We start from the raw sequence: 23,679 nt of genomic DNA on the forward strand, positions 1-23,679 counted from the left end.
ATTATCACTGGGGCTGTGTTGGATCAGACCTGAAGCCAGCACAGCACTGGGTCTCACGCAAGGCCCACTGTAACCACAACCCAACAACCTGTATTGCTGCTGAGCTGATTTTCAAACCACAGGATGCAGTCCTTCTCACCCTTCCCTCCCCTTTCCACAGGCAGAGGAGCCTCACCCTGTGGCTGCCACCACTACAGACCCATGGGGAGTACTGCCAGGCTTCCACCAATGTTCACTTAAGGCCCAAGGGCTCCTCAGTCAACTTGTGGTGATGAATGTTGCTAGGCCTGGGACTTACCCTTCAAAGTGGTGGGCTCCCCTCTGGCCCAGGGCAGGTCCAGAAGTGATGCCATGTAAGAGCCAAGGCCTAGAATCAGGAACCCCAAGAGCCCACTTGGTACTCTTCTCCCCTGAGGCCGAGCTGGTACCTAAGGTGCAAGACAAAGTCTTCCTTTCTTTTTTCTCTGCTTTTCTCAAGCAGATGGAGTCTCTCGCAATAGCCACCACAGCTGAGAATATGCTGTGTCTAACCTTAAGCCGGCATGTCTCAGAGTCTCACTCAAGGCCCATGGCATGCTACTTGAGTATCACAGCTGGTTATTCAGGACCGGATGGCTCTTTAATTCAGCAGGTGATGAGTCCTACCATGACTGAGTCATTCCCTTCAAGGCAACAGGTTCTCTTTGGGCCTAGGGTGTGCCTAGAAATGTCATCAGTGGAAAATTTTTCTTCCCTGTCTTTTAGTCTGGGTGAACAATGTAATCATACTAGGTAGGATAGATGGTCAGGACCCACAGTGTTCTAAGACCCAAATCCTATGCTAGACCAGACATTCCTCCCTATGAAGTTTACAAAAGAAATATACACAGAGGACAAAGCAAGGCAGAGGAATAATTCTTTTTTTATTAACTGAAGCTTCCATCTAAGCCAGAATGATTGTAGTGTACACTCCTACTTGCAATGTATGAGGCTCCTTGTATCTTCTCATCTCTGCCAACAGTTAGGATTATCGAGGTTTCTAATTTTTTTTTTTTTTTTTTTTTGAGACAGAGTCTACTCTGTCACCCAGGCTGGAGTGCAGTGACACCATCTTGGCTCACTTTAACCTCCTCCTCCTGGGTTCAAACGATTATCCTGCCTCAGCTTCCCGAGTAGCTGGGACTATAGGCACACACCACCATGCCTGGTTAATTTTTGTATTTTTAGTAGAGATGGGTTTTCACCATGTTGGCCAAGCTGGTCTCGAACTCCTGTCCTCAGGTGATCCACCTGCCTTGGCCTCCCAAAGTGCTGGGATTACAGGTGTGAGTCACCCCACCCAGCCTAGCTTTCTAATTTTTGTAATATAGATTAAGTTCTATTAATTGCTTTTTTATATCATTTGCCCATTTTTCCATCAGGGTGACCGTTCTCTTGTTGATTTACAGGAATTTCTTATCTTCTATCTAATAATCCCTTTTCTAACAGTTTTACAAACATCTTCTCTCATTTTGTCATTTAGTCATTTGTCTATTAACTGTGTGGCATTCATAGAACAAACATTTTTAATTTTAATGCAGTAAAAGTTGTCATACACTTTATGGGTTTTTAAGTTTTTCCCTGTCACTAGATCACAAAGATATTCTCCCTTGTAATCTTTTATTAAGGCAAATCTTTTATTAAGATTTTATTAAGGCAAATCTTTTGTTAAGTTTTGCCTTTTGCTAAACTTTATGATGCGCATTCTTCATTGATTAAGATTATCATCTGGTTTCTGTCTTCTAAGTCTATTTCTGATGTTGAACCATCCTTTTATTCGTCATATAAATTCTACTTAATCCTGATATGTCATTATTTTAAAAATACATGATTGGATTCACTTAGGTAATATTAGGGCAGTATTTTTTGTATTTTTTTTTTTTTTTGGGACAGAGTCTAGCTGTGTTGCCCAGGCTGGAGTGTAGTCACACCATCGTGGCTTACTGTATCCTCTGCCTCCCGGGTTCAAGTGATTCTCCTGCCTCAGCCTCCCAAGTAGCTGGGATTACAGATGTACACCATCACACCCAGATAATTTTTGTATTTTTAGTACAGACGGGGTTTTGCCATGTTGTCCAGGCTGGTCTTGAACTCCTGGCCTCAAGTGATCTGCATACCTCAGCCTCCCAAAGTGCTGGAATTACAGGCATGAGCCACTGCCTGGCCAAGTGTAGTATTTTTATGTGTCATGTTAAAATGGATCTTTGATTTTTTTGTTAATTCAGTTTTTAGAATCAAGATTATAATAAATTAATGAAATGTCTTGGTCAGTTTCTGAGAGTTTACTGTTTTTCTAGAACAGCTTGTGTAAAACAGGAATGAACCCTTGAAATTTAGTAGAACTCATTGTAAAATTGTACCTGCTGTTTTTCACAAGGCAAGATCTTTGCTGTTTTAATCCCTTTTATACTAATTGGTCTGTTCAGATTCTCTATCAGTTCTTGTGCCAGTTTTGGCATAATTTAATGGGAATTTATCCATTCAACTTTATTAGCATGTAGATATTCCTAATGCTCGTTATATTCTGTTATTATTTCAAAAATCTCCTTTGTGTCTGTACTTTTGTATTCCTTTTCATTCTATATTTTAATTATTTGAATCTTCTTTTTTCTTTGATAACTCTTGCTCATCAAGGGTCTTATCTTATTAATCTTTTCAAAGCACAATTTTGGTTGTGTTATTTTTCTCTATTTTTTATTTATTTATTTATTTTGAGACAGTCTTGCTCTGTTGCCCAGGCTGGAGTGCAATTGCGTGATCTCGGCTCACTGCAACCTCTGCCTCCTGGGCCCTGCCTCAGCCTCCTGACTAGCTGGGATTACAGGTGCCTGCCACCATGCCCTGCTAATTTTTTTTCTTTTTTTTTGTGGTAGAGCCAAGGTTTCACCATGTTGGCCAGGCTGGTCTCTAACTCCTGGCCTGAAGTGATCGGCCCACCTTGGCCTTCCAAAATGTTGGGATTACAGGCGTGAGCCGCCACACCTGGCCTTTTTTTCCTCTATTGTTGATAATGATGTTTTGTGTATCTTTGATATTTGCCCTTAACTTTTTAATTTAATTTCTTATTTTCCAGGGATGTTGCTTTTTTGCCCTTTCCCCAAATTCTTGAATTGAATACTTAGCTTATTAATTTTAACTTTTCTTGTTTTCTTTGAAATGTTTTTAAAGCTACATATGTACCTCTAAATACTTCTTTAGCTCTATTCTACAGATTTTTATGTCCAGTGTTTTTATTATTTTTCACTTTTAAATATTTTCTTTTCTTTGTGATTTCTGTAACTAGGTTATTTATTAAGGCTATTTAATTCTGTATTTTGCTATTTTTTGTTAATGTTTAATTTTATTGTCAGAGTATAGGATGTCTGTATATTTAATTCTTTATAATTTATGGATACTTCCATTATAGTTTATTATATTGTCTATATTTTTAAATATTACACGTATGCTTTGAAAGAAAGATGTGTGTGTGTGTGTGTGTGTGTGTGTGTGTATATCTCCACAAACTTGATTTGTAATTATATTGTTCTTCCCTTCATAGTAAGCTGTTTATTATTGTGTGTACTTTATCTGTCCGTTTCTGAGAGGGATCTTTAAAAATTTATGTCTGGGGGCTGGGTGTGGTGGCTCACGCCTGTAATGCCAGCACTTTGGGAGGCCGAGGTGGGCGGATCACTTGAGGTCAGGAGTTTGAGACCAGCCTGGACAACATGGTGAAACCCTGTCTCTACTAAAAATACAAAAATTAGGTGTGGTGGTGCACCCCTGTAGCCCTAGCTACTCAGGAGGCTGAGGCAGGAGAATCACTTGAACCCGGGAGGCAGAGATTGCAGTGAGCCAAAATTCATACCACTGCACTCCAGCCTGGGTGATAGAGTAAGACTCCGTCTCAAAAAAAAAAAAAAGATATACCTTCCATTTAAAAATCTGTGTCTGTAAATTTTGATGTATTTGTATTTCTTACATTTTGATTTATTTGTATTTCCTACAGTCTTGTCAATTGTAGCTTGATGTATTTTGAAGTTGTGTTGTTATATACATATGTGTATGCTAGAATATACCTAGATGTATTTTTGTATACATGCATATCCATATATGTGGATAACTATTTGTACCCATATTTATCATCAGTATTTAGTGAACATTTACAATGTGCTAGGCCCTTTCTAAGCACTTTGTAATTAATTCTCATTACATTAGTTAATCCTTAGAACATACCTAGTATAGTGTCTATTTTAGGAATATAAATAGTATCTATCTCAGGAATTCCAGTAGTTTTTATTCCCAAGATGCAGAAAAGTTATGCAGTTGGTAAGTATACTTTAAGATCATTCTAATTGATCTGGAATAGGGCTGAGCATTGGTATTTTGAAAGAGCTCTTTAGAGATTCAAGGATTCTGCTACATACTCAGCATTGCTGCTGTAGAATCAGCCCTAGGCTTGTCCTCCCAACTATTAGATTCTTTCTCCCCTAATAAATAGCAATATATACAATACAGGTTAAACATTCATAGTTCTCTAACCCTGAGTTTAATAATTCAATCAAGAATCATTGCTGGATACTAAAACTATTGAGATAAAGGTTTTGGGGACCAAGATATTCACATGGACTCAAAGTATCATGCCACAGTTGACTTACTAATTAATTACACTGGGCAGAATGTCCTTTTATAGTGGACATATTTGGTAGTCACCAGTTTAACCAACTGATCAAGCTTAGCATCATTAATTGGGATAGTCTGACATTTTGTACCTTCTGATGGGATGCATTATTGAATATCATTGTCTGTGAAGCATTCATGCTAAAAATGTTTCACCGGAATCAAGCCTCTAGCCTTAACTTCCAGTCTACTGGAAATACAGGGGATATTGGAATAAGCTAAATGACACCAAGGGAGAAATAATAAGATTAAATCCAATGCCATGAAAAGCAAGGGGAGTTGTTCTAGTGAAACAAAAAGCAAGAGAGACATAACTAAAAATATTGTGTGAAGCTTGGTTAGAACCTGGGTTGGGGAAATAATATGGTAGCAACAATTGGGGAGATTTAAATTTAGAGTGGATATTAGGTGACATTTTGGAATTACCATTAATTTTCTTAGGTGCGATAATGATATTGCAGAGATATAGGAGAATGTCCTTATTTTTAGGAGATACTGGCTAACATGGTTGGGGTGAAGTATCCTGATGTCTTTAATTTATTTTGAATGGTTCAGAAAAAAGAAGAAACGAAACTGTGTGGTTGTGTGTGTGTGCAAACACACGTGTATATACAAATCAAGAGAGAATGGGTGCAAATGTAGCAATATGTTAATTGGTGAATCAATAGGTGTTCATAGTATCACTCTTTCGGCTTTTTAGTAAATTTAAAAATCTTTAAAATAAAACATTGGGTGAAAGAGAAAAATTGCTGTGTTCTACAGTTTGGTGTGGATTTCAAGAGCTGGCATTGCTCATCCCATCTTTGGCCCTGAAGTAACTCTAAAGCATAAAATAATAATTGCTTATTCAATACAAATATAGTCAGGACTGCTGTTTTCAGCTGGGTATTTTTTCTAAAAATTACTTTTATTTGGCCAGTCACAATTTTATTTCCCATTAAAAATGCCAGTGTGTCACACAAGGTGGTAGTAAAATAAAAATCTTGAGTAAAGATTTTTAACTTATTTGAGTTAACAGTGGATTAAGAGAAATTCTTGTGAAAATTAATGAAGCCTTCAAGTAATTTTGTAAACATGATTGTTTTTATGAACCTCCTGTAAAAGTCAAACAGAATGACTTTTGTAAAAGTGAAACGTTCATTTGCTTGAATGTTCTGATTATTTCTAATAATTTTGTAGTTGGTTGTTTTGATTTTCTAGGTGTAATTTTGTCTTTTCCTTTCTAATTTTGTACCTTTTATTTATTACCTTATTTCATTGGCCATTACTTTAAGAACTGTGTTGCATAATAGTGGTGATTGCCTTGTTCCAGACTTTAATGGGAATGCTTCCAATATTAAACCCTCAAGCACAATGCTGGTTATTGGCTTGAGACCAAGTTAACCAAATGTCCTCTTTTATATTAAAAGTTTCTGTTGGGAATAGATATTGAATTCTCCTCAAGTGCCTTTTGAGCCTCTTTCAAGATGCTGTTTTTCCCTTTGGCTTGTTAACATGATGACGTATAATATTGAATAATTCTTGCATTCCTCATCTGACCATGACCTTCATTTAGTCATGGTATGTAGCATGCATTAACATGTAATTCAGTTGTGTTTGCTAATTTATTCATGATTTTTGGATTTACAGTAAAAAGTGACATTAGTCTGCAGTTTCTTCTTGTTTTTGTAACTTGGTAGGAAGAATTGGGGAGCTTTTCTCATTGCCTTGGAATAGTTACAGTAGCGTTGAGAGTGATCACATATTCTCAATGATTGAAGCAATTGAAGAACTCATAATTGAAACATGGGCTAGAGCTTTGTTTAGTTGGCAACTTTCTCAATCTCTAGTGATTATTGATTTCTTTAAATTTTCTTTGCATGTATTTTGATAATTATATTTTCCAGGAAAATAATACATTTTGAGCACATACTGTAATGTATTAGAATAGAGCTATATGAAGTATTTTCAGTTGTTTAGTTTCATCTGTATCTGTGATCATAACCCCTTTCAGGTCCCCCCCACCACCTTTTTTTTAACACTAGCTAGTGACTTAATCTGTTTAATTTTTAATGGAAATAGATTTCTGCCATTTTTGTTTATTATAAATAATTTCTACTGTTTTTATTACCAAGGAATTTCTTTTAGATATGGTAAATCTGAGATGGTCATATTTAATTAGAAATACAGTTCTAATACAGAAATAGAAGTTCATGATAGAGGTCTGTGAACTGGAAATGCAGTTTCATGAGTCATTAGTGTCAAATTAATTCCTTGAGTAACTCCTGGATTCTGAGAGTTCTTTTAAGAGACTGTCAGAGGACGAGGGCCTACCTGTTCTCTTTTCCTGCCACCTGGCTTTCCCTCCCTGAACGCAGTAGGTATTGTTTATCAAACTGTCCCCTGCCCTGGAGTCTCTATAACACACAGAAACTTTTGTGGGTTAAATTTGTTTTTCATTGTGGTAAAAAAAATTTGCCATTTTAGCAATTTTTAAGTGTACAATTCAATGTCATTAATTACATTTTCTGTGTTGTGCAACCACTACCACTATTTCCCAAACCTTTTCATCATCCCAAACAGAAGCTCTGTAACCAATAACCATCCACTCCTCATTTCTCCCCCAACCCCTGATAACTACAAATCTACTTCCTCTCTATAAATTTTCCTATTCTAGAGATTTCATATAAGTGGAATCATACAATATTCTTTTGTGTCTGGCTATTTTCACTTAGCACAATGTTTTCAAGGCACATATATGTTGTAGTGTGTATCAGAACATCCTATTCTGTGGCTGAATAATATTCCATTATATTGTATATACTGAATTCTGGTATTTTTGTTTGTTTGTTTTTTGCTTTTGAGACAAAGACTCAGAGGGTCTGGCTGTGTTCCCCAGGCTGGAGTGCAGTGGTGTGATCTCGGCTCACTGCAACCTCTGCCTCCTGGGCTCAAGCCATCCTCCCACCTCAGCCTCCTGGAGTAGCTGGGACTACAGGTGGCACCACCACACCCAGCTAATTTTTGTATTTTTTGTAGAGATGGGGTTTCACCATGTTGCCCAGGTTGGTCTCAAACTCTTGAGATCAAGTGGTCCACCTGCCCTGGCCCCCCAAAGTGCTGGGATTACAGATGTGAGCCACCATGCCCAGCCACACATTTTGTTTATCCATCCATGTTGATGAACACTTGAATTATTTCTACCTTTGGCTATTGAATAGTGAATAATGCTGAAATGAACATTGGTGTACAACTATCCGTTTGAGTCACTGTTTTCAATTCTTTTTATACCTAAGTCATATAGGAGTAGAATTGCTGGGTCATAGGGTAATTCTGTGTTTAGCTTTATGAGGATTGTGAGATTTTTAAAAAAGGGATTTTTGTTGGTTATTAAATACTTGGTTATTAGGGGGGTTAACAGAAACTGAAAATGTTGATGTATTATAGAAAATCTTGAAATAATAATGATTACATCTGTTCTTTATTCAAATATAACTGGAGCTTGCCCAGCTCTTTTTCAGGCTTTTCCTTTTCACTTCTTTCTCTTCCCATTTTTTAAAATCCTGGAGTCCTTCCTACCTACTTGCCTAGTTTCTCTTTGACACATGGCAGCTTGGGTTTCAGAACATTTTTCTAACATTACAAAGGACTTATTTTATAGAATATACTCTGCCCCACTCTGCCTCTTCCAGCTAGCAAGAAGCATCAGCCTTGCTAACACTTTTAGCACAAAATTGTTGGGATGGAAACCTAAATGAAAGGAAATAATGTCTCAAAAATGTTCATCCTGTTATCTGGAAACAGGGATTCCCAGGCTTCCAACATGTCAGTCACTATGTGTGCCTGTCCTTCTCCTTTGTTGGAGGTGAGTGAAGACTTGAAGGCCCCTGTGCCTATCATCCCCATGGCTTTTCCGGCACCTTTTCCAATATGGTGTTCCTGACTCTCTTGCTTGCTCTGCAGTTTTAGCTTTATACTAGGCTCCCTGGGCTTTTTTATAATTCATTTTCCTTGGGTTTACTGGTAATGAAAAGGGTCTCTGAGTAATGGTATCATTTTCTCCTTACTTCCTTTTCCATGCTCTCTAGATTCTAGCCACTTTTGGACTCTTTCTTCCCAGTCCATCTACTGATCCCACTCTGTGTTACTTTCCAGATCAGTCCAGTCCATGCTCATGACAAGGTATTGACTCAGGGCCATATCTATTTACAGTTACATTACATTGCCATAGAAATAATAAAATTCTGGCCCTGGTTGGGTCCTACAAGATCATGTACTCTTGTTGACATGTGATACTCTACCCCTAATGGCTCTTAGTGGGGCACTTTATGTTATTTACAAATACTGTTTTATAATACTGAATGAAAATGGTAAATTTTAAAGGGATGGAGGAAGATTTACCAAGCAAATGGAAAACAGAAGAAACCAGGATTGTAATCCCAGTTTCCAACAAAACAGACTTTAAACCACCAAAGATCAAAAAAGACAAAGAAGGGCATTACATAATGGTAAAGGGTTCAATTCAACAAGAAGAGTTGCATTACATAATGGTAAAGGGTTCAATTCAACAAGGAGAGTTAACTGTCCTAAATATATATGCACCCAATACAGGAGCACCCAGATTTATAAAGCAACCTCTTAGAGACCTTCAAAGAGACCTAGATTCCCACTCAATAATAGCGAGAGACTTTAACACCCCACTGACAATATTAGATTATCGAGACAGAAAATTAACAAAGATATTCAGGACCTGAACTCAGCTCTGGATCAAGTGGACCTGATAGATAGATATCTGCAGAACTCTCCACCCCAAAACAACAGAATATATATTATTCTTATTGCCACATGGCACTTATTCTAAAATTGATCACGTAATCGGAAGTAAAACACTCCTCAGCAAATGCAAAAGAACTGAAATCATAACAAACGGTCTGTCGGACCACAGTGCAGTCCAATAGAACTCAAGATTAAGAAATTCACTTAAAATTATGCAACCACATGGAAATTAAACAACCTGCTCCTGAATGACTTTTGGGTAAATAATGAAATTAAGGCAGAAATCAGGAAGTTCTTTGAAACTAATGAGAACAAAGATACAATGTTCCAGTATCTCTGGGATGCAACTAATGCAGTGTTAAGAGGGAAATTTATAGCAATAAATGCCCACATCAAAAAGCTAGAAAGATCTCAGGTTAACAACCTATCATCACGACTAAAAGAACTACAGAACGAAGAGCAGACAAACCCCAAAGCTAGCAGAAGAGAAGAAATAACCAAGATCAGAGCTGAACTGAAGGAGACAGAGGCATGAGAAACCCTTCAAAAAATTAACAAGTCCAGGAGCTGGTTTTTTGAAAAAAATTAATAAAATAGATAGACCACCAGCTAGACTAATAGAAGGAGAGAAGATTCAAATAAATACAATCAGAAATGGTAAAGGGTAGGCTGGGCGCAGTGGCTCACGCCTGTAATCCCAGCCCTTTGGGAGCCTGAGGTGGGTAGATCACTTGATGCAGGAGTTTGAGACCAGCCTGGCCAACATGGTGAAACCCCGTCTCTACTAAAAATACAAAAATTAGCTGGGCGTGGTGGTGCATGCCTGTAATCCCAGCTATTCAGGAGGCTGAATCAGGAGAATCACTTAAATCCAGGAGGTGTAGGATACAGTGAGCCGAGGTCTCGCCACTGCACTCCAGCCTGGGCAGGCGACAGAGCGAGACTCCATCTCAAAAAAAAAAAAAAAAAAAAAGAAATGATAAGGGGAATATTATCACCGACGCCACAGAAATACAAATAACCATCAGAGAATACTATAAACACCTCTATACACATAAGCTAGAAAATCTAGAAGAAATAGATAAATTCCTGGACACATACACCCTCCCAGGACTCAACCAGGAAGACACTGACTCCCTGAATAGACTAATACTGAGTTCTGAAATTGAGGCAGTAATAACCTACCAACCGAAGAAAGCCCAGGACCGGATGGATTTATAGCTGAATTCTACAAAGAAGAGCTGCTATCATTCCTACTGAAACTTCCAAAAAATTGAAAAAGGGGACCCCTCCCTAACTTATTGTATGAGTCCAGCATCAACGTGATACCAAAACCTGGCAGAGTTAAATCAAAAAAAGAAAACTTCAGGCCAGTATCCTTGATGAACATCAGTGTAAAAATCCTCAAAAAAAATATTGGCAAACCGAGTTCAGCAGCTCATCAAAAAGCTGATCAAGCAGGCTACATCCCTGGGATGCAAGGCTGGTTCAACATACGCAAATCAATAAATGTGATTCATCAGATAAAGAGAACTAAAGACAAAAACCACATGATTATCTCAATAGATGCAGAAAAGACCCTCAATAAAATTCAACATCTCTTCATGTTAAAATCTCTCAATAAACTAGTTATTGAAGGGGAACATACCTCAAAATAATGAGAGCTATTTATGACAAACCCATAGCTAATATCATACAGAATGAGCAAAAGCTGGAAGCATTCTTCTTGAAAACCCTCATAAGACAAGGTTACTTGAAAACCCTCAGAAGACAAGGTTGCTCTCTCTCACCACTCCTAGTCAACATAGTATTGGAAGTTCTGCCCAGGGCAATCAGGCAAGAGAAAGAAATAAAGGTATTTAAATAGGAAGAGAGGAAGTCAAACTATCTTTGTTTGCATTGCAGATGACATGATTGTATATCTAGAAAACCTCATTGTGTCAGCCCAAAAGCTTCTTAAGCTGATAAGCAACTGAAGCAAAGTCTCAGGATACAAAATCAGTGTGCAAAAATCTCTAGCATTCCTTTACACCAACAACAGGCAAGCTGAGAGCCAAATCACAAATGAACTCCCATTCACAATTGCCACAAGAAGAATAAAATACCTGGGAATACAGCTGACAAGGGAAGTGAAGGACCTATTCAAGGAGAACTATAAACCGCTGCTCGAAGAAATCAGAGATGATGCAAACAAATGGAAAAACATTCCATGCACATGGATAGGAAGAATCAATATTGTGAAAATGACCATACTGCCCAAAACAATTTTTAGATTAAATGCTATTCCCATTAAACTACCATTGACATTCTTCACAGAATTAGAAAAACTATTTTAAAATTCATATGGAACCACAAAAGTGCCTGAATAGCCAAGGCGATCCCAAGCAAAAAGAACAAAGCTGGAGGCATCACACTACCCAACTTTAAACTATACTACAGGGGCCAGGCGGTGGCTCATGCCTGTAATCCCAGCACTTTGTGAGGCCAAGGCAGGCGGATCACTTGAGGTCAGGATTTTGAGACCAGCCTGGCCAACATGGTGAAACCCCATCTCTATTAAAAATACAAAAATTAGCTCGGTGGCACACATCTGTAATCTCAGTTACTCAGGAGGCTGAGGCAGGAGAATTGCTTGAACCAGGGAGGCAGAGGTTGCAGGGAGCCGAGATTGCACCACTACACTCCAGCCTGGGCGACAGAGCCAGACTCAGTCTCAAAAAGATAAAAATAAATAAATAAATAAAAATAAAAATAAACTGTACTACAGTGATTCAGTAACCAAAACAGCATGGTATTGGTACAAGACACAGACCAATGGACCAGAGTAGAGAACCCATAAATAAGATTGTACATCTACAGCCATCTGATCTTTGACAAACCTGACAAAATAAGCAAGGGGGAAAGGATTCCCTATTTAATAAATGGTGCTGGGAGAACTGGCAGAAAATTGAAATTGGGCCCCTTCCTTACACTATATACAAAAATCAACTCAAGATGGATTAAAGACCTAAATGTAAAACCCTAAACTATAAAAGACCTAGAAGAAATCCTAGACAATACCATTCAGGATATAGGTACCAGCAATGATTTCATGAAGACACCAAAAGCAATTGCAACAAAAGCAAAAATTGACAAATGGTATCTAATTAAAGAGCTTCTGCATAGCAAAAGAAACTATCAACAGAGTAAACAGACAACCTACAGAATGGGAGAAATGTTTGCAAACTATCCATCTGACAAAAGTCTAATATTTAGCATCTATAAGGAATTTAATCAAATTTATAAGAAAACACATCCCCATTAAAAAGTAGGCAAAGGACGTGAACAGACCCTTCTCAAAAGAAGACATGCATGTGGCCAACATTTGTAAAAAAAAGCTCAACATCATTAATCATTAGAGAAATGCAAATCAGAACCACAATGAGATACCATCTCAGAATGGTTATTATTAAAAAGTCAAAAAACAACAGATGCTGGCAAGGCTGTGGAGAAAAAAGGAACACTTTTACACTGTTGGTGGGAGTGTAAATTAGTTCAATCATTGTGGAAGACAGTATGGCGATTCCTCAAAGACCTAGAGCCAGAAATACCATTTGACCCAGCAATCTCATTACTTGATATATACCCAAAGGAATATAAATCATTCTGTTATAAAGACACATGCATGCGTATGTTCATTGTAGCACTATTCAGAATAGCAAAGATATGGAATCAACCTAAATGCCCATCAATGACAGTCTGGATAAAGAAAATGTGGTACATACACACATTTTCTATGAATATTTTGCAGCATAAAAAGGAACAAAATCATGTCCTTTGCAGAGATGTGGATGGAGCTGGAGGCCATTATCCTTTAGCAAACTAATGCAGGAACAGAAAACCAAATACCGTGTGTTCTTACTTGTAAGTGGGAGCTAAAAGATGAGAATGCATGGACACAGGGAGGGGAACAATACACACCGGGGCCTGTCAGAGGTTGTGGTGTAGGAGGAGGGAGAAGATCGGGAAAAATAGCTAATGGATGTTGGGCTTAACACCTGGGTGATGGGATGATCTGTACAGCGGACCACCATGGTCACCATGTGACCAAACATGGCACATGTTTACCTGTGTAATGAATCTGCACATCCTGCACATGTACCCTTGAACTTAAAAGTTGGAAATTAAAAAAAAAAAAAGAAAATGGTAAATGTGCTTTTAATAAGACTGCAAGATCAACTTAGATTACTTTCTATGTGAATGGTACCAGCCCACTGTAGTTACATTGACTTTGCCTGCTGGCCAGAAGCTCTAATTAACAGTTATATGTTTTTGATATTTAAAAAGGATAGGAAATTAATTATAGATGTAGTTGTTACTAAAAATACTTCAAAATGTGAGATCCTGGGCAAATTTAAAAAGATCTTATTAAAAAACTGCTGTGCTTAAAAGTTTAGAAACAACTGATATAGTTCATCCCTTCTGTTTTACAGACAATGAAATTGAGTCTCAGAGAAGTTCCTGGGCTTATCCAGTATCCCACAGGAAGTCAGTGAGTTCATTAAAGAAAAATACTTGTACCTCTAGTAGTAGCAGCCAATTTCTAGAATAGATCATATTTTTTTAAAGAGCACATCATGGACATTGTTCATCTAGTGTTTGCTTCCCTTTTCCCTTTCTCATATGTATACCGATTTTCGTCTGGATATCTGCTTGTTCCCCAGATTCCTTGTACTTTGGGCAAAGTTGATCCCAGTTGCCAAGCTGGGTCTTGGTTGGCTTATACAAGTTTTGCTTAGTATACTTCGTTGCCTGCACCAGTAGAACTTTCTGTAGCAATGGAAATGTTCTAATCTATACTGTTCAGTACTGTAGCCACCAGCCACATGTGACTCTTGAGCTCTTGAATAAGGCTGATGTGACTAATAAATTTAATTTTTAAATCGTATTTAATTTTAAATAGCTACATGTGGTTAGTGGTCACTTTATGAGATGTCATAACATGAGACCATTGCCTCTTCCCATAAGCCGATGACCTAAGCAGTCCAGTCAGGCTGAATCCTGCTTGGAATTCTGTGGTGTAAGTAGTTTCCTGATGGATATGAACAAGGCAACACTTATTCCTTACTGCTATTAGCAGCTATCGTATGACTTGCTAAGTATTATATATAGAAGAGTAAAGAACCAGAAGCAAATCTGTGCTCCTACATTAGATCTAAGGCCATTAGTGAACCTTGGATCAACTAACTCTGAAGCCTTGCCTACCTTTGCACTTCCAAATACATGAGCTAATTTGTCACCTTTGATGTGTAAGTCAGTTGGAGTTGAATTTTCTGTCATTTCAGCCAAGAGCAACTAAGCAGATACAAAGGTACTGATAGACTTCATGTTTTATATAAGGCTTTTGAGTTTCTGATGGGCATTGTCATGAACAAATTTTGTAATTGAGGGAGAGGGCTTCTTTGTGGTAAAAGATGATGTGAACAACCTCCAGTTCCACTCTGCTGCTTGCTTGCCAGGTAACTTGGACGAATCAATTTTCTTCTTAGATCCCAAGGTTTTCATGGGGCTGGAGGCCATTATCCTTCCTCAAACTACATGTAAGTGAGGATTATGTTATTTTACAACTTTAAAAATAGGGGCCTGAGTGGGTTTATACACACACCAGGCTTTATGTTACTTGCTGGGGAAAGAAAAGTGAATACAAAGTAAAATCTGGATACTAGTCTTCGGGTGCACTTAGTCCTTAAGAGGAGAGACCATAACAGATGTGCTCTGGATCTTGCCTGCTGTAGCTCCTTTAGTGGGAAGTCCCCTTACTAAACTGGTAAATACAGTCTGCTCTTGTCCCCAGGGCCTTGCTTAGACCATGAGTAGACTCCTGTCCCAAGGAAAACCAACACATTGACTGGCCAGTGATCCACTAGGTATTTTTCTTCATGGCTTGAGAGCTCTGGAGCTGAGATGTCACATGGAGTTAGGGCTGGAAACAAAGTTGTTAGGGAACAGAGGCTCTAGCAACTGTAGACAGTGGCATGTAGACAAGAGGAACAGATTTGCAGGCAGAAGGAGGGACCATTCAGAGAGGAAGGGGGACAAGGTAAAAGGAGGTATGGTAGAAAAAGGGAGAGAAAAAAAGAGGACAATGTATTTCCTGGGCCTTGAAGGGTGAGTAGGGCTTGCCAAGTGAAAGAGGATGAAGAATATTCTTGGTATGAACAGGGTCACAGAGCTGGATGGTAGGTAGAGTAATACCTATAGTGGGATTAGTACAGGATGCACAGTGGGGAGTCTGGAAAGGAGGCTAGAAAAAAAATGGGCTGTGGTGAGGTTTTGCAGAATTATCTATGGCTGCTTAGAGCTCTGGATTGTGAAGAGTCATCCAAGGTTGTTACAGAAAGGAGACTTGTCATTAGAAAGGGGAGAAACTGGGGCATGGCCGGGAACCATTAAGACTAGAGATGCTGGAGAGAAAAATTATGCTTCAAAAGAAAAACTATAATACACCTGTTCCTAGCTGTCCTTGAGTTTTTCCTGCAGCTTGGACTATGTCCTAAATTCTTTGTGGGCTATAAGTCTCCAAATCAAAGCTTTCAAATCTTTACTTTTAAAACTGGGAATTGCACTGCTCATTCCAGTACTCAGTATTTACTTTATAGTATGCTGTTCCCTTATGCGGTACTAAAACTATAGGTGACAGTACTAACACGTTTGCCATGCAAGTCTTGGAACTCCAGCCAGGCCTGCATGAATATGCTTAGACAGTTGCAAAGTGGTTCCACTCCTTTTATCTTAGGGTCTACACCTATTCCCACTATGCCTCTGATAGCAGGAAGAAGTTAGAATGGTCTTCACCCTTTTTCCATCTTCATTAGCCAACACCTTAAGATTAAGGTATTATAAAACCCAAAGGGAGGGATTGAAACCACCATTGCAAAATTGTAACTGAGTCGGTGAAAGAGAGCTGACCTAACCAACTCCATCTTGCCTCTCACCTCCAAGCTATCCTTGTTCATTCCTGGGAGTGGGCTGAACCAGCTTTGGGAGGAACTTAGTTTACAGTTTAAAACAAAGATGATAACAACCCTTTCCCAAAACAAACCTCCTTCTTGCCTGAAGACTAGATTGCCTTTGTAGGACTAACAAGTTAGGCACAAGATTAGAAATTATGGTTTAGGAGTCATGCAGCTGGAGCTACAGGATTCTGACCCTCCCTAAACTGCTCATAAGATCAGTGCTTGAGATATTTTGCAGACACTGCACTTGATGGATCAGCTGGCACCACACAGATTGATAAACTGGCTTATCTGATCTTGTGGCTTCCACTCAGGAACTGACTCAGGGCAAGAGGACAGCTTCATTTCCCTATGGTTTCATCTCAGACCCAACCAATCAGCACTCTTGACTCACTATTCCCTTACCCACCAAATTATCCTTAAAATCTCTGATCCCTGAATGCTCAGGTAGACTGATTCAAGTAATAATAAGACTCCCGTCCCTCCCATTCCCATCCCCCCACCCCAAAGACTAGAGATGCTGGAAGACCTGACTAAGAGCAACAGCGCTGGAATAAAGAGGAAATAATAGATGAACAAGACATTTCAGAACTAGAATTGACATGGTTCCACGGCAGATCTGATATAGGACTTAGGCAGAGAAGGATTAATTAATGAGAGCAACTTGGTTTCTAGCTTAGCAACTGTGTGGTGCTGATGTTCTTTAGTGAAAAAAATAAAAAAAAGACCAAGGGTAAGAAGGACCATGGATTCAGGTTGTGATTATATGTTGATTTGAGTTTCATAGGGGACATTCAGGTTATGACATCCAGTGGGCAATTGGAAATAGAAGTATAGACCCATAGGAAGGGTGGTGAGAGTTATACACGTGAATCTTGTCAAGCTATGGGAAATCAATGAGATTGTTGAGTAAGTGGACTATGATTGAATTACCCGAAGTAATCATTGTCCTATAATACCAGAGCACAAGCTGGAAGATACAGAAAACTCAGGCATAGGGGAGGGTGTTTGAGAAGTAAATCTGGTAAAGATTTTGAAAGCCTTGAAGAAAACCTAGAAGAAAAGTATCTGGAAGTGTCTTAGTCTGTTTTCTCTTGGTTATAACTGAATACCTGAAACTGGGTAATTTATTATGAAAAGGAATTTATTTCTTACAGTTATGGAGTATAAGAAGTCCAAGGTCAAGGGGCTGCATCTAGTGAGGACCTTCTTGCCAGTGGGGACTCTCTGCGGAGTCCCTAGGCAGCACAGAGCATCACATGCAGAGGGAGCTGAATGTGTTAGCTCAGGTCTCTCTTCCTCTTCTTATAAAGCCACCAGTTCCAATCCCATGATAACCCATTAATCCATTCATGAGAGCAGAGCCCTCCTGATCCAATCACCTCTTAAAGGCTTCACCTCTCAGTACTGCCACATTGGGAATTAAGTTTCACCATGTGTTTTGGAAAGGGACAAATATTCAAACCATAGCAGGAAGTAAGAAGAAAGGGATGATTACTTTCAAGGAACAAAGGAATGCCTCTGTTTCCCTTAGCAGGTGTCAGGTGATTGAAGATTTTTTTTTTTTTTAAAGAAAAACAAACCTAATTCTGACAATTATTTGGAATCAGTCTGTCAGCCGCTTTTGCATTCAATCTTTATGTCATAAGAATGTATTGAAAGAGAAAAGTTAAATTTGGTATTTACTGAATGAATGTACAGTATACTCAGGAACCTGAGAATCAGCTCCACGTGGGATGTTTTATGTCTTCATTCTCACTTCTCTCTTCCTGAGATTCTCAGGCTATTTGCCTGTGAATGATATGGTTTGGCTCTGTGTTCCCACCCAAATCTCATTTTGAATTGTAATTGCCATGTGTCGAGGGAGGGAGTTGATTGGATCATGGGGGCGGTTTCCCCCATTCTGTTCTTGTGATAGTGAGTTCTCACAAGATCTGATGATTCTATAAGTGGAAGTTCCTCTGTCGCTCTTCTCTCTCCTGCTGCCTTGTGAAGAAGCTTTGCCTTCCACTGTGATTGTAAGTTTCCTGAGGCCTCCCCAGCCTACAAAACTCTGAGTCAATTAAACCTCTTTCCTTTATAAATAACCCCATGTCAGGGAAGTTATTTATAGCAGTGTGAAAACGGACTAATACAAGGCTGGCACAGTGGCTCACACACAGGATTACAGATCCTAGCATTTTGGGAGGCTGAGGTGGGCAGATGGCTTGAGGTCAGGAGCTCAAGACCAGCCTGGCCAAAATGACAAAACCCTGTCTCTACTAAAGATACAAAAATTAGCCTGGCATGGTGCCGGACACTTGTAATCCCAGCTACTCAGGAGGCTGAGACACAGGAATCACTTGAACTCTGGAGGTGGAGATTGCAGTGAGCTGAGATTGCACCATTGCACTCCAGCCTGGGCAACAGCGTGAGACTTGGTCTTAAATAAATAAATAAATAAATAAATAAAACAGATGAATACTATTGTGAAGTTAAGCTTCAGGTCTTCAGAGCTCAAGAAGGGAAGGCTCGAGCCAGTCAAGTAGCTCTTCCCTTTTCATCCCTTTGGTCAGCATATGCTGGGTTTATTCAGTTGAGTAATGAAGCCTTTTGGGTAACTGGTGTTTTACCCGTGTCTTTAAGGTTTATGTATTTTTTCCTTTGTTAGAGACCCTTTCATGGTCACTATGTGGAATTATCCTTGCCTACAAGTTCATCCTACTGTCGTTGATTCCTCTTTGGATCACTCTAAATAATTCCCGTTCTCCTTAGAGAATTCTCAACTAGGTTTTTCAAGTCATGCAACAACATGCCAAGGGAAATCTTTGCCTGACTAATAGGCTTGGAGTAATGATGGTTATAACCTGTTGAGATTTTTAAAAAGCTATTGAAGAGTCTAGCCAAGCCTATTGGCTAAAAACTGGGTCGTGTGGCTCTGAATGGGGAGAGGGAACTGACAGCTGTCCTACTCTGGCTATAGAATGTCCGCCATTAAGGACAGATCTTATTTAACATTTTACAATTGAAAACTGTCCCTGGTTTTCAGATAATGCTTAAAACAAACAAAAAAACAAACAAAAAGAACAACAACAACAAAAACCCCACCCAACTCAAAACGTTAAAGAATGAATATGCCACCCCTGTCCCTGTAAGTGGAACCAGCCGTCCACACTTCATACCTTTTGTCTAGTCCCTTGAACAAAAGTTCAACTGCACTGTGAAGTCCCACATCTCTGCTCCTCAGCTAGCTAACCCTCATGTGGCTGCTCCCCTTGGCTCCGACACTCATTTCAGCCCTGTTTCAGAGCCCCTTTGGTACCTGCTTCTGCACTTTAGACTACTGCACCCATGACTCTGCAGTTCACCCAGGCCTCATTGCACCTTTTCTTCCAGATATGAATATGCTCTCTGGGCCGACCCTGGTGCAGTGGGGCCAGGATCCAAACCTGCCTGGCTAGCTCTGTTCACTTCTCCATCAGGGAAGGGGGATCCAACAAAATGTGGCAGCACTCTTAGTAGGACAAAACAGTACTAAACAAGAGCTTTTGCCAGTCATTCTTACCTCTTAGTGCTTCATTTTCCTTGTTTGTATGAAACCTTCATAATAAATACTTGTCTTGGTTACTTCACAGGTTCTTACGTAAATCAGATGATTCTTGCATAGATCAAGTGAGGTAATGGAAGGGAAAGCACCTTAAAAAGAGTAAAGCGTAGCATTTCGTTATGGGAATTTTCCAAACCATTTTTTGAAGCCTGTTACCTCTTGAACTAGCAAGTGTCAAATGAATCTTCCTGCAGAGGTTCTCAGACCACATGGTGACAGTGATGAGCTTTAATGACTCTCTGGCTCCCCTTGCCCACCAGGGGCCTCTTCCCTGCCTCTCCAACCTTTGCTCTTGCATCTGCCCATTCAGACCTCAGGGCCAGCCTAACCAGGCTCCGTATTGTTCCTGAGCACTCCCTTTCCTCTTCTGTCCTTGTGTGGCTGTGCTTTATCTTTTCTGACATGAATGCCACCTAGTTCCCCATCTCCTGTGAAAAGGCCTCCCATTCTTCAAATGTAAACTGTCATTTTATATGTGTATTAGGTATCTCTCACTGTGTAACAAATAGCCACAAACTTAGTGGCTTCAACCAACACATTTATTATCTCACAGTTTCTGTAGGTCAGGAATCTGGATAGGGCCCTTCTGGGTCCCCTACTTCAGAGTTCCTCACAAGGCTGTAGTCAAGGTGTCAGTTTTCTGAAGGCAGACTGGGGAAAGATCTGCTTCCAGGCTTTTGTGATTATTGGCCAGATCCAGTTCCTTGTGGGCTCTTGGACTGATGACCTCAGCTCCTTGCTGCCTCCGCTGCCTGCTCTATGGGCCGGCCTCTCTATGTGGCCGCATGCTTTATCAGATCCAGAGAGTCAGCTGGCACGATGGAAGTCACTGTCTTATGGAAGCTAATCATGGAAGTGACAGGCCATCATCTCTGCAATATTTCGTTGGTTAGAAACAAGTCCCAGGTCCCGCCCACACTCAGGTAGGGGTGATCATACAGGGCATGAAGACCAAGAGGGTGGGGGATTATTGGGGACCATAGTAGAGTCTGCTTGTCACAGATGGTTCCTCTATCAGCCTTTACTTATTTCTTCCAACCAAATGTGTGATCTTTTCCTTTTGTGAGTCTTCTTTATAACAACGTATTTTTTCCAGTTTACAATTCATGGCTGGTGTTTTTACAGTTGACTTAAAAACTTTTTTCTCATGTAACCGTTTTTGCTCATCTTTAATCATCCACTTGCAACCCCACAACAGTCTTGTATTTAGCAACTGTTGTGCAGAAGGCACTCCTTCTTTCCACCCTTTGAAACTAAAGAAGGACCAAGCCAGTTGCTCTCATGTTTAATTCCTGAGTATTTTTCTCCACAATAGCCATATAGCATCCATTGTAAAACGTTCAGATTTGCCAATTTGGCATCAAAAGCAGTGATTCATTCATGTCTATGTAACCTGGCTGGAGTGGTCCATGTTAGCCTGATTTGCACTTAGAGCTGAAGCTTGTTACCTTGTAAAAGAGAAGCAATTTTCCATCAAAGATGCATCAAACATTAGCTGTTTCTGAGTAGTGCATTTTTGTGTTTTTCCTAGGGGCCTTCGTGGATCTCAGAAATGATGCTATCTGTAAAAATGAATTTATTCTCCTTTAATCTATCTAGCTTCTTTTCCCTTAATTCACTTGGTAGTCCTACTGTTTTCAGGTCACACCAAATGATTTGAAAAAGAGGACTGGCTCTTGGGGAAGTAGCATTTTAATTATTTCCCTTTTGTTGAGTAGTAGGCTGGATATCATTATTGCTGCTGGAGATGTTCAAGAGAATGAAATATTGAGTGTGCTTTAAGAGGCTTGGAACACAAGAGAGATATGATATGTATTTCATATATGTGGGCTTGCAGACCCAATTTGACTCATCTAGTCTAGCTTCCCATGCTTTGAGGCTAGTCTCTACTTAACTCGCTCAGATGACTTAACACCTTTTTTATTTTTTGCAGTTTTAGTGGATAACTATCTAGTCCTTAGAAGATGGGTAGAGAAACACCTGTCGGACTTTAGTAAACACCATATTTCTAGTGTTGACATGATCACATCACAGGAAGACGTGAAGCTTGGCCTCTTTCAGAAAAATTCAGATGGAAGTCTGCTTAAACTTGGAGGAATCATTCATCTGTTGAGTAAGATGCAGAATCAGTCAGTTAAAGCCAGCTAGAGATGGAAGCATATAAGTGTATGTACCTACATTTTGGGTCTTTGGGGAGCCATCAGACTAAAAGTCAATTAAAACTTCAGTAGAGAAATTTAAAAGTGGTTTCTCCTGGGCAAGAGAAAGATTTGGAGCAGAGAGTGCTCAGGGAAAAGCAGAAGAGTGTTGAAGATGTAATTAATACAGTTAATAGCTGGGAATGGGAATCAGTGCAAAGCCCCATTTGAGAATGGGAGGAGTCCCTGTGAGGGACTCCAGTTTGGGCCTGAAAGCCACAGTATCCAAGGCTCAGGTCCAACTCAGGAATCTGAAGCCACTGCATGGCCAGCTTAAAGAGGAGGGTGACCAAATCTTGCCAAAATATGTATCACCTTTCTTAATCTCTTACCAATCTGTAAATTAGAACAATGAAGGGAAATTGGGTAGTGAAAGGATGTTTTTCCTCTCTTATTCCTTGGGTATCAGCTTCCTTTGCATTCCTTTATTCATCTTACGCTCTAATATGTTAAGGCTTTTTCCCCCCCAGTCTCTGCCCAGTTTATCTACTCTCAGATGATGTTATCATAGAATTAATATACCCAGCCTCTACCATAAGATGTAGAACCATATTCCTGGCTTAGGCAGAGGACCTCATTATGCTTATGTTGCATTGTGACACCAAATTTGAAATGTGTTCAAAATAAAGTTGATTGACTCTTGCAGTATCTGTCACTCAGGCATAACTCTTAGGAATCATGTTTTCCATTTTCACTCCCATCAATGCTGTTTGGATTCTGAAGGTAGTGTGGCAGCGTGGAAAGAGGATGAGGTGCTGGCATCCATGAGATTTAGGTTTGAATCCTGCCCCAGCCACTTCCGAGCTGGTCACCATGGGCAAGCATGTTATTTGATATGTGTGAGCCTTTAGAGATAAGTTCCCTTATCTCTAAAACCAGCATGATAATCCCTGCCTACCACGTGGGACTGTTGGAGAATATTAAATGTGGTATGCATGTAAACCACCTAACACAGTGCCAAGTGCAGGTGATGGGCTCAATGACAAGCTACCAGTGGTTAGTTTGAATGCATTGAGCACAGTGCCTGGCATGTTCAAGGCCGTTGTTTTGGGATGTCATTTGCTTTCAGGCCTCCCCTGGCATTGTGGAACACAGAGCTCTGCACATAGTGGGTCTTCTCTACCTTCCCTAGCACTTTCAGCAGATGTGTTTGGCTTTGATGTTTCAGAGGAAACAAAAGCTGACCCCTTTGTGATCCCCTGCAGCTTACAGCCACCAGATTTACAAATGGCTTATGTCTAATCTCCTCCCCTCCTGCATTTATTTCGATACAATGAAGTTGGCGTTTCTCTGTCCTTCTGCTGGAGTTAACCCTTCCCCTGGGTTCTGGATCACATCCCTTCCTGTCCAGGGACCCCTCCCTTTCCTAATTGTGCCCACTTCAACCACACCTTCTTTACTGGTTCCTTCCCATCAGCAATTAACCATGTCCAGGCCTCCCTTATCTTAAAAAAATAAAATATTAAAA

At 39.8% G+C, this 23,679-nt stretch overlaps 1 protein-coding gene across 4 annotated transcripts in view; it reads left to right on the forward strand.

The window, feature by feature from the left end:
- DIS3L2 (DIS3 like 3'-5' exoribonuclease 2) overlaps positions 1 to 23,679 on the forward strand; it is a 365,113-nt gene that overhangs the window by 138,025 nt on the left and 203,409 nt on the right. The window contains exon 7 of one of the 4 annotated variants that reach the window (XM_063695282.1): positions 13,905 to 13,963. The exons of the other annotated variants lie outside the window; for them this stretch is intronic. Coding sequence (XP_063551352.1) covers positions 13,905 to 13,963 — 59 coding nt within the window. The remainder of the gene's footprint in view (positions 1 to 13,904; positions 13,964 to 23,679) is intronic. 4 annotated transcript variants of the gene reach the window in all.

This window comes from Gorilla gorilla, chromosome 11 (assembly GCF_029281585.2).
Source record: "Gorilla gorilla gorilla isolate KB3781 chromosome 11, NHGRI_mGorGor1-v2.1_pri, whole genome shotgun sequence".
Lineage (NCBI taxonomy): Eukaryota > Metazoa > Chordata > Mammalia > Primates > Hominidae > Gorilla > Gorilla gorilla.